Here is a 12,625-nt window from a genome sequence, read left to right as displayed (position 1 = left end):
TTTAATTTCCAGGAGTTGAAAATTATAATGTGGTTATATAAAAAATCCTTTAATCTTACAAATTTTATGCACTGAAGTATTTAGTGGTAAAAGGCCATGATAGATACAACTAGTTCTCAAATGTTTTAGATATATATTTGCACAACACATAAGTATAGAAAACAAATGAGAAAATACGTTAACAATTGGTTCATCTGGGTAAATGATACGTGGAAGGTTTTTCACCATGTTTTCAATTTTTCTATACATTTAACATTATTTCCAAATAAAAAAAAATAGAAAAGTACAAATACATATAAGAACTTGCAAAAAAAGAAAATGAATAGAACTTGATAATACTATATTGATAAAATATTGATATCAAGCAATCTTGAATCAGGTATAACAGCATGTGAACTAGAACTCCATGGGAAATGAATGAGGTAGGGAGCACGTATGAATAAAGACAGAGCTACAATTTTAAGTGTCGGTGTCCAGAAAAATAGCAATGCCGTGAGAAATACAGGTTAGTTGTTAAAAAATTGTTAAGGGTCGCTTCTTCAGATTGTTTCCCCCTGTTACATAAAACAGCCCCATAAGGAAAAAACTTAGCCCAGACTGTGTTGGCTGCCAAATATAACAACAACCTTCCTGAAAGAATGGAAGAAGCTTTGAGGATCTATAAAAAATAATGAACTTTCTGGGTCCCTCGGAACAAGTGGAAAGTGCATGAAAATAGATGTAGAAATATACTATTCCTCTCTTTTTACAGGTGAGGAAAGAAATACAAAATATCAATCTGCCTTTCCCATAAACACAGCAGAAGTATGCAGTGGAGCTAAAATTTGACCCTAATACTTACTATCAAATTTCAAAGTCTAAAATATCTCCATTCACCATAATTACTTCCCCTTGAGTGTACTCTTCTAGATGCAATACTCTTATATATATATATATATGTCTCCTTTTATAAATTTGCTTTCACTGACATGAAGTTTCTTATATCTAAATACTACATGTGCCCTGGCCAGATAGCTCAGTTGGTTAGAGCATCGTCCTGAAGTGCAGAGGTTGCTGGTTTGATCCCCACTCAGGGCACATACAGGAACAGATGTTCCTGTCTCTTTCCTGCTCTCTTCCTTCCTCTATCTAAGATCAATAAAATAAGCATTAAAAAATACCAAAGACTCCAGGTAAAGTAACTTTTGAAGAGTTCTTTACCTAAAAGGTAGCAAAGTCTCTTCAGTTGGAAGAAGATAAGCAAGTTGCCTTTTTCTTTTTTGTCATTCACTACTAAACCATGCATAGAGGCTTGACCAGTAAATGCAAATTAAAATAAGACAGCTTGGAATTCTCATTTTGCTTGCAAACACCTACATCCCTTTCTCATCAAATATCTACTATCATTTCTTACCTGTAGTCCTGGTGGTCCTTGATCTCCTTTCAAACCAGGTGAGCCAGGTTGCCCAGGTTGCCCTGGGTTCCCTCTCTCTCCTTTAATACCTCCATTTCCAGGGAGACCCCGGGGACCTTCTGGACCTGGTAGACCTTGATAATGCACAACAAATGATCACATGTCAGGATAGCATACAAATAGCATAAAAGTTAGCTTTTAAAATATCAGTCAACTAAATACTATTAGTTCGTAGAATCAAATTCAGGCTACATTAAAATACTTTAAATATGGGCCTATGCTAACTCCTTAAGCTGTTTTTTCTTTGTTTTTTTTTTTGTTTGTTTGTTTTGGTTATTAACACTGGTTTGCAGATAGCTTCAATTTGCACTTTATTATATTATATATTAAATACAGTACACTCATATGTAAAGAAAGAACTCAGAACATTATAATCAATATTGCTTCTATAACATTGGTTTAATTTGAGTCAAAGGAAATGGACACCATAGGGCACTATTCTCATATTGAAACATACATCAGGGCCTCCCAGTGCTTACCGCAGGCTGTGTTCTTACACTGACTGTACAGAAAGAGGAGGCAGAGTAAACCCACCCGTCTACACCTCAGCCCAGACCCTTTGCCTGGTCTGTATTGTGAATGGGGGGACATGGGGGGAAAAAAAACTAAAAAAAAAAAAAAAGAAACATACATCAGAATCCCCAGGAAAGCTTGTTAAAACAGATTCTTGGACCTACCCTAAGCATTTTGGATTCAGGAAGGCTGGGGAAAGGCCCAAGAATTTGTATTCTAGCAAATGCCCTGTAGTTAAAGCTGTTGGTTCTTCTGGACCACACTTTCAGAATCACTGCTACAGAGCAAGGCAACTCTGGAATCAAGTTATTTGTCTCAATGTGATTAAAATCAAATTATTTTACCTGTAAGTAGTTACTTTTATTCAGCTTGTATTACCATGCAATTAAGATAGTTATTTAAGTAAACTGTTCAAGTTCACTACAGTGACTGCTTAATACATGGGGATATTTTAAAGTATAAGAAGTTAATTGATTTAATATACTACTTTTATATTTAGTTTAACAATATTTTCATATTCTTTACATTTTAAAAGTTTCTGAAAAAAGAATTCTGCATATATCCTGCAGATAGATAAAATAATTAAAAATGGAATTTTGTTAAGCTCTTTTCTTTATGTTTTAATTTTCCTTTCTAAATAAAGATATGGCTATTAAGCAACCAAGGAAATTATATCAATGGTCACATCTTTTGTCACTAGTTGAGAACTGTTACTTGCTTGCCGAGTGCTAAACAGTGACTGAGGCTGAGACTAAGTAGTCTTGCCTTAATAAAATAATCATGAAGCCCTAAATAACAGCCAATAGTTATCACTTATACAACTTCTCTCTCCTCTAGTAATATTCATTTTTCATTGGCTTCAACAACAAAAAGGAGATACATAAGAAATATCACAGGCATGTGAACTTAGAATAAGGAGTTCATGCTTCCATATGCATAAAGGGTTATCTTTTTTATTGAAGCAAAGTTGCTATTTAATATTATATAAACTTTAGGTGTACAACATTGTAACTTGACATCTGTATGCACTACTAAGTGATCAACAACAAAAGTCTAGTTGGCATCTTCACAAAGAGTCATTTTTTTAATCGCAAATAAAATTTGGACTTTAGTTCCCTTTCCAATACTCTTAAAACACAGAATTATTGGCTAGGTGCTAACAAGGCAGCATGGCATCCAGATTAAGAATGCCAGACATTGGAGCTAGACTCTGGGTTGCATTCCCCTCTCCATTAATCATTAGTAAGTCTATTAATTTCCTTGGCCTCAATTTTTTTTCTTTAAAATGGAAATTCCATATATATATATATATATATATATATATATATATATATATATATATATACATATATATATATATATATATATAAAACATCTTCATGGATGAGCCTTGAGAATATTATGCTTAGTGAAATAAGTCTATCAGAAAAAGCTAAGAACAATATGATTTCACTAATATTTGGGATAAACTGAAACTCATAGACAGACAAAAGTACAGTGTTTTACAGAAAAAAGGGGGTGGGAGGGTAATAAAGTGTAAAGGGGCCAAATATAAGACAATGGGAGATGATTTAACTTTGGGTGGTGGACACACAGTGCAGTATATAGCTCATGTATCATAGAAATGTATACTTGAAACCTATACAATCTTATTAACTGATGTCACCCTAATAAATTCAATTTAAAAAAAATGGAAATTTTTACTTTTACAGTAGGGACAACCTATTTTATCAGGTTGTTTGAAGGATTAAATAAGAGAATATGTATCAAATGATTAACACAGTGCCTGGCACAGAGAATTATTGTAAGAGGCTTTTAAAAATTGTTATTATTACTATAAATATATCTTTAAAATATGAGCCCACTTTTAATCTTTCAGCTATTTCTAGATGATTTCACAATATAATACTATCTGACACATAAGAAAGAAACAGGTCTACAACAATACAATTGTTTTATCTTTAAATAATTTAAGTCATATAGTCATTCTAGCCCAGTAAACAGACAGACACACTCAGGAGTTCCCTTCAAAATCTAAGCAAAATTTTTATTTTCACCCATAATGTATAATTTGGACTGGATATCAGGTAGAAAATCAGTTTATTAGGAGAAAACAAACTGTTTGTGAATCAGCCTAACAAGCACATGATAAAATTAAGATAGGAAAATATGAATCTTTTATGATCCTCTTCCCTAACCTGAAAAGTAACCAGAACTTTGTTATTTGTAAAAAAACAAAACAAAACAAAACAAAAAACAAAAAAAACCCCAAAAACACAACTATACATGTTATGGGCATTGCTCTATTTTGCAATTACAACTAAGTACTAGAAAATTTATATGCTCTTTATTCAGACCTGCCATTTTAGAGTCCATCAAATTTAATTTAACGATTTGCTAATGACATAGGGGATAGATACATTTTATTTTTAACAGTCATCAATAGTTCAATAGTTACCTTCTTCTCTTACTGTAAATAGTCATGAAAATACAGATCAGAGTAATCTCAGGCAAAAAAATTTAAGAAAATAAAGCAATGTACTGAGATTACAAATGAGGCATATGCCTCCCTAAATATCTTAATGCAGTTTTATAGATAAAAATAAGTGTATATCGACTTAAAATGAACATGTATTTTATACATGGATTGCCTATTTTTTATATATATGTGTGTGTATGTGTATATATATATATAATTGAAACAACAAAGTCCCAATATCATTTCATCTTGATTATAAACAAGGCACATTACCTTCACCAAAGTGTTAAATACCAGAACAGGTAGTATTTTAGGATAACAGCACTCTTCAAGGATTTCTGAGTTACAGCAAGGGTGAATTTTTCTTATTATATATAAAAAGCATTAAAAAAATTGACTAGTGAAGAGTCTAACCTTGAAAACCTGGGAAGATCAGAGTTCACCAAAGCCCAAAGATCGATGTTAGCAGTATCAGACATCACACAGTACAAAATAAGATTATGAGTTAGAAATGGTTCACATTATAGCACAACTTAAACAACAATCTTCTTTGTCAGCATTTATTATTCTTACAGTGTATTCAGTATGCAAACAGAACCATACTGGAGTATAAAAATCCAAACATTTTAAAATAGAGCTTATTCAAAGAAATAAGCTACTAGTATTTATTAATTCCCCAAATGGAAAATTCTACTAAAGACATCATGTTAATACTGCTACTGTGGCTTTCCAAAAGTTAGTCTCAAAATATTAAAATTGGCAAAATAATACCCTTTCACTGATAGCTTTTTATTCCTTTCAAAAAGGGATAATTTTGGATAAATGTTTATCTTGGCCTCTGCTATTTTTTAACAAAAATACAAGGTGCAAATTTCTTGATATGTTCAGACAGTCCCAAGGAGATATAATTAATTTAAAGGCTTAATTAATCTAAAACACAAAGATCATAGGTGACTAAATATATTATAACATTAGTATACAATGACCATTACCAGCTCTATTTCTGTTTGTCTTTTTTGAAAATCATTCAATGAGCCACATTCTGATCTTTTCTCAAATTCATCAAGAGGCTTTCTTCTGTGCATTGTTACATGTAATAAGTTACTCAAAGAGAAAAACCAAAATATATATGTTCACCACTGCACTTGAAAATAGAGTCAAATTATCGAAAGATGTGAAGATCATCAGTGAAGGGGTACTTTTAAATATTTTGGCATGCAATATCCCACCCCAAGCCACATAAAATATCACATTTACTTTATTATTATTTAATGCACATATTAAATAAAGCTATTAACTATTAAAAGAAGGTCTCTAAGTAAAAAGATAAAAGAAATACAAATAGGACAATTTGGGGTTAATGTTAATTGACTATAAACATAACTTCCTTTTCTTAAAAGTCTTGCTATGATTTTAAACACCAATGTTAGCAGAGAGAACAAAGTGTGCTACAGCACGGAATCCTAGGATTAGAAGACCTAGGATTTATTCTTGGCTCTACTCCCTAAATCTATGAAATTTTCAGAACCTCAATCTCTCTAAGCTTGCTTTCTCAGCCACAAAATGGGAATAGTAATGTCTGCCCTAAACTCTCTTGCAGAGTTGATTTAAAGTTCATATTCAATTTTTAAAATATTGACCTGATATCTGTCATGTGCAAGGTGATGCAGGGAACACAAAGACTAGCCAGACCCAAACTCTGTCCTCTAAGAGCTCAAAATAAAAGTACATTATATGATATAAATGATGGCATGTTATATAGATATAAAACATTACCATTACTGTTTAGAAATAAAACTTTTAAAGCATTTTATGATTTGAAGTTCAGAAGGCTAAAGATTGACTTCTGTTTGGTTAAAAGGTTTCTATACCACATACAGCAAACTGACTCAAGACGACATTTTGGGCAAGTCTAGGCAAATAATTAATTAAATAAACAATAGCTACCTACGATAATTCAGAGTTTGAGTAATGACATTTTGTATATGTGTTCCATATAGAAGAACCATTAATAACATGTTTTAGAAAAACATATCATTGAAATATATTTCGTTCTGAGTAAGTATTAAGGCACTCTTCAGATTATATCACAGCAAAACTTTTAAGACTCTAATATCTAAAAAGTAACATTTTAATGAGTTATATGCCAAATCAATTTTCTACATGAGGCTCTTAATCCATTAATTCTCAATGGTCAAACAAAGTTTAACTGAAAAACAAAATCCAACAACAAAAACTTGTAACAAGTTGTAATATGTAAAGATAAGTTGATGAATTGATTGGTAAATGTTAAACCCAGACTCTATTTAAGGTCACATTATTTTTCAGCTATTGCAAAGAGAATACTGCTGATACCAGGTTACAACTATGTAATTTAGAGTACATCTGGTAAATCAGTTGTCAAATCAGTTTAAAGTAATGAGGTTATTTTTCCTCTTTCTTCTTTGAAAATATTCTACTGCTTCACAAGAAAGCAATCTTGTTCTAGTTGATAGAAAAGTCTGGAAGTGATTAAGGCAGCTGACTTTTATGCAGGTTAGACAATGGAGGACTCAAAATTACTTCAAATTATACATAATGAAATACTACTCTGCCATAAGAAATTATGACATACTGCCATTTATGACATGAATGGGCCTTGATAACATTATACTCAGTCAACTAAGTAAATCAGACAAAGCTAAGAAATACGTGTTTTCACACATAGGTGGGATTTAAAAATAAGACTAATGGACATAGATAAATAAAGTGGTCACACCAGGGTGAGGGAGTGGTGGGGGAGTAGGTGGGGGGAGGGGAGTAAAGAGGGACAAATATATAGATATGGAAAATGATTTGACTTTGGGTGATGGGCATACAATACAATCGACAGTTCAAATGTTATAGAAATATATATTTTTTGTATTTCCCCATGTATAACACACCTTTTTTCAAAAAATTTGGGGTCTAAAAACCAGGTGCGTATATACAGTGGTTGTAGCTTTTTGTAATTGCATTTCCTGCTTTTTCGTGCTTGTTTTTGAGCTCATTGTTGAAGACAGTGATTTGTCATCAGACTCAGATGAGGCCAAGCTAATGAATGGGAGCTTTGACAGTGATGAGGAGTTGTATGAACTTCATGACGAATAAAACTTAAGTTCAATAACTTCATGTAATATATAATTTTTTCAAATTTCAGGCCCTGAAATTAAGGTGCATCTTATACATGGGGAAATATGGTACTTAAAACCTATGTGCTCTTATTGATCAATGTCACCCCATTAAGTTTAATTTTACAAATAAAATAATATATATATTATTATATATATTATATATAAAATTTTATACACACACACACACACACACCCTAGTCAAAGTGGAAGCAGGGTCTAGTCTGCTATGTTAAAGAGTCTTTTCATCACTTTCATTTATAACTAAAATAAGAAGCCAGATCAGAAGCATTATGCCATACAATTGCCTTTGTGGAAGGATGATACATGTTACTAGTAGAATAGACAATTAACTGAGCACTGAGGAGCTCTAAGTCAGATTCCCAGTTATAACACTAAGCAAGCTATTTAACATCTTTGGTCCTTTTTAAATTTTTTCCATACGTAACAACAGCTCCTTCCTTGGCTAAACATCTATGAGCCCTCTTCTCTAGGCCTCATTCTTGGGCCCTGTCCTTGGTCTGCTGAGTCCAGTATCAGCAAGAATCCTGCTCAGTCAGTTTAGGAAAAGTTCCCCAACCCTTGATATCTGATCAAGTTCCTCATCCCCCATCCTTAATTTCTTAGTCTTGTTCTGTCTTTAGCAAGAATTCTGTTAGGCTTCTTTAGCAAGAACCTGCTTACCCTTGCTGTCTCCTCTCAGTAGTTTTTCATTCACTGATAAACTCAGTCTGCTAGTTGACTATAAATCCTCACTTGTCCTTGTAGTATTCGGCATTGAGCTCAGTCTCTCTGCCCTGTTGCAAGAGTCTTGAATAAATTATGTGTTCTCATATTTAACAATTGTCTGGGGAATAATTTCTCTTTGACAGATGTAAAAAGTTAGGTCCCTTCAAGCTAGAATACTCTATTGCTCTATAAAATAATGCTATTTTTTGGGGGGGAATATGAAACTAGGAAACTAATTTAGATAGAGATAGATGGGTTCTTTAAAAAATATTTTAAAAATTATGAATTTTAGCCCTGGTCAGATAGCTCAGTTGGTTAGAGAGCATCACCCTGATATACAGAGGTTGCTAGATCAATCTCAGTCAGGGCACATACAAAAACAAATGGATGTTTTTGTCTGTCTCTTTATTCCTCTCTTTCTAAATTCAATAAATAATTTTATAAATTATAAATTTAAAATTCATAAAATAATTTTCTGTCATCCTTAATAGCTAGAACTTAGGAGGATACTTGTCTGCCTTTTAGTTCCTCCTTAGCATTTTGAAAAAAAAGAAAAGGCGAACATCTTTAACTATGAATTAGTTATTGTCCATTGGATAGTTCTTGGTAATTGTTTCTTTTTGTGTACTGCGTATATGTGTATTTTGAAAATAAGATTAAGAAGCTTCTAATTTATGCATATCACATTGATTAATTTTTTTACTCTGTGCCTATTAGTTCATTTTCCTAACATTAGAATTTAAAATCTTGTGAAAACCAAAATATGAAGATGGAACGGTTTGAGAAATTTAAGAATTACATATTTTCAAGACCTTTGATATATTATTAGTGCAGGGGTCCCCAAACTTTTTACACAGGGGGCCAGTTCATTGTCCCTCAGACCGTTGGAGGTCCGGACTATAAAAAAAAAACAAAAAGCTATGAACAAATCCCTCTGCACACTGCACATATCTTATTTTAAAGTAAAAAAACAAAACAGGAACAAATACAATATTTAAAATAAAGAACAAGTAAATTTAAATCAACAAACTGACCAGTATTTCAATGGGAACTATGCTCCTCTCACTGACCACCAATGAAAGAGGTATCCCTTCTGGAAGTGCAGCAGGGGCCAGATAAATGGCCTCAGGGGGCCGCATGCAGCCCGCGGGCCATAGTTTGGGAACCCCTGTAATAGTGTTTAAAAAAATCCCTTTTTGAAGGACAGTTCAATTTCATTTACATGAACAGATATAAGGCAAGAATTAGAAATACACACTAAAGGTAAGGCTAACATATTATAAAATACACTTTTGGGTACTAGAAATTTTCATCTCAAATGACAGATGCTGAACTAGTTATATAATTAAGTAATTCTGGGTTCTGCCAATAGATATAAACAGTGGACACTTCACATTCTTGACAACTTTCACAGATAGATCAACATGTGAGAACTGAATTGGCATATATACTCTTAAAATATATTCATATACTTGAAAATATTAGGTACAGATGTATACACAAACATCTATATTTCTGTGTATATAAATATGCATACACATACATATAAGTGTATATATAAATACAAAAAGATTTCAAACTTCATGCAGTTACTAATTTAGAGGTAAGGAGCTAACCTGGAGGACCTGAATAGGGGATCAAAGTTCACCAAGGCCCAATATCATCATTAATAGAAAGGAAAAACATCAAAATTGTTAGAAATATCAAGAAACTACAACATTACACTTCTTTCAAGTTAAACTTTAATTCAATAAAAGAACACTGTGAAAGATCATTTTCATGCATCTGTATATAAACCAAATTATCACCACTAGAATAAAAGTAGCACATGTGACATATTTTGAAAGGCTATACATCATTTTTTAAATAATCAATACTATGAGATCAGAAAAAAAAATCACTTCTGAGAGCAACTGATTTTAAAACTCAGTTTTAGTTTGTAGTTTACGAAAAGTCATACTCAGGTGTGTGTTCTTCGTCCAGTTACTCCTGTTATTTTTTCTTTAGAAACAGTACTTTTTAAAAAAACATTTTTGTAACTAATGTCTTTGTGTTGACATATTTCAAAGCAGTGTTCAACAGTAAGCTCTTTTACTACTAAAAACAATAATCACAGTGCTTATTAAAATATAAAACAGGATAATAGTTTGGTTCATTTGAATTTGCATGCATAATCAACTAAGGTGTTTGTGTTAATACTTTACATTACATGCAAGAGTTAACATGGCTGAGGAGAGTTTCACTGGTTCCCTCTAATAATAAGCTAAGGTAGAACTTTAATGCCTTCTATAAACATCCAAGTTGGATCAGATAAAATCTGGTTTTAAAAATGATCCTCACACAGTTAACATTTTTTTGTGAGGTGATGGATGTGTTAAGTAACTACTCTGATAATCATTTTGAGTTTTGTGTATATATCAAATAATTAAATTGTACACTTTAAACTTACACAATGCTGTATGTCAATTATATTGCAATAAAGCTCATATAAAAATAGGAAAAAGGAATAAAATGATCCTTTGGATAAAGTATGTGATCCTATTAAATTTATGTTTTCAGAGCAAATTGTATTAAAATGAACTCCAATTACTTTAGACTTTTTGGCAACTTAAATAAAAATTTTCATTTTTAAATACAGGAAAAAGAAGTCAAATCTTTCAAAGGAAAAAAAAATTTGTTTCTTAGATTTCTCCTATTTTTAATATCAGTGAAAGCCAAGTTCTTAACAGAAATAGATAAACAGAATATCAAGTCTCAAGTATCTGTTAATAATCTATCACCAGTGATTAAGCTCAGCAACATTAATTCAGGATGAAAATGAGCATTTCCAAACTTAGTAAGATGAAATGACACAGCACAGACACAAAATGAAAAGTGAGCACTGGATGCAAATTGAAACTACTAGAGCAGTTAACACAAGGCGAATGAAGTGCAGACATGAAGCTGGTACGAGGAGATCACTGTTAAATTTAATCATGCTGCAATGCCAAAGGTATATTTGATTGCCTAGTTTTGAGAGAAGATAAAGTCTTTTAATTGTGCTTGGTGACATAAGCTAATCAGATGAAAGAACCATAGCAACATTTTGGTGTGGACCACAAGGATCTATTGTGTGATCACTGCAGTGATTTTTGTGATGACATGCTGAGCTCACATTAAAAATGCAGATGGCATTTTGCTGTCAGGTTATCAGTATAGTTTTACGTTTAATCAAAAGGCTAATAAATCCACTATTTCCTTTTTCCTCTAAATTGGTTTGTTTTAGTTCAACTTTAAGAAAATGAAAAGAATTACTGAAGAGAATTATTAGATGTCACAGAAATGGATGAAACAAAGTATAAACCAAGTTGTTTCCTTATAAGAAGTATTTGATTATAGATTCTGAAGTCCTAAATACTGAATAACCTGCCAGCAAAATGAAATAAATGGGCTAATGAATAGACCATTCCTCTAGTACTCTCATACATACCCGGTCTCCCAGGAGGACCTTGGGGTCCAGGGTTGCCTTTAGGGCCTTCTAGAGCTGGACCTGGAGAACCTGGAGGGCCTGGGGGACCCTGCACACCAGGGAAACCGTGAAAACCTGGTTCACCTTTTGGACCCGGAAGACCAGGGTCTCCTGGAATTCCAGATAATCCTCCATCACCCTTTTGACCTATAAAAGCAAAGTAACATTAGAGAACACATTCAATGGTACTGCTAGGTTTGCCTATAAGGCAAAGCTATTCACCCTTATTAGAACAAGTAGTGGAAATTTTTAGGGTTATTTCTTTCACCAAATCCCCAACACATCCCAAAAATCCATTCTTTCTATTAAATATATACATACATATCTGTTATCAGAAGTGTTTACTAAAGTATGCATAGAAATATGGAAACAATAATAGCTTCCATCCTGAAAGATAAGCTTTGTATTAGGACATAGAGCAATTATCACATGACCAGTAGCTGTGAGGCAAAAAAGAGAAAAATAAGAAAAGTATAAAGAATCTGCTAGAATAAGTTAGAAATGGCTGGAATAAATTCCTAAAACAAATGTTCTGAGACTAATTTTGAGACTAATGGAAGATATTCATCTTCAGTGGAATCTATGTGCCCTCCAAGGCCATTCTATCAAAGATTTAAAATCAGTCTAGACATACTGTTCTCAACATTTTTTCTACACCACCAAATTGCCTGAGACTGACATTTCGGTAGCACAATAAGTAATAAGTTTTTATGTTGAGATCAGGGGAAGGATATCAAAATTTCTAGGAGATATATATGTGGTTTGAAAAAAGCCTACACGGACTAAGAAATGGT

The 12,625-nt window shown here is 32.6% G+C and overlaps 1 protein-coding gene and 1 non-coding gene across 2 annotated transcripts in view; one reads left to right on the top strand and one right to left on the bottom strand.

The window, feature by feature from the left end:
* The window catches only part of COL4A5 (collagen type IV alpha 5 chain), a 244,253-nt gene that overhangs the window by 16,498 nt on the left and 215,130 nt on the right, over positions 1 to 12,625 (bottom strand). Inside the window, exons 41-42 of the mRNA XM_066356015.1 lie at positions 11,793 to 11,978; positions 1,394 to 1,527 (exon numbers count right to left, since the gene is read on the bottom strand). Coding sequence (XP_066212112.1) covers positions 1,394 to 1,527; positions 11,793 to 11,978 — 320 coding nt within the window. The remainder of the gene's footprint in view (positions 1 to 1,393; positions 1,528 to 11,792; positions 11,979 to 12,625) is intronic.
* On the top strand, positions 1,916 to 2,046 carry LOC136386654 (small nucleolar RNA SNORA51). The gene has a single exon (XR_010748011.1). It is a non-coding gene; the product is annotated as a small nucleolar RNA SNORA51 (small nucleolar RNA).

Source organism: Saccopteryx leptura, chromosome X (assembly GCF_036850995.1).
Source record: "Saccopteryx leptura isolate mSacLep1 chromosome X, mSacLep1_pri_phased_curated, whole genome shotgun sequence".
Taxonomy (NCBI): domain Eukaryota; kingdom Metazoa; phylum Chordata; class Mammalia; order Chiroptera; family Emballonuridae; genus Saccopteryx; species Saccopteryx leptura.
Note: the sequence above shows the minus strand (reverse complement) of the source record. Positions and strands in the feature narration are given on the sequence as shown.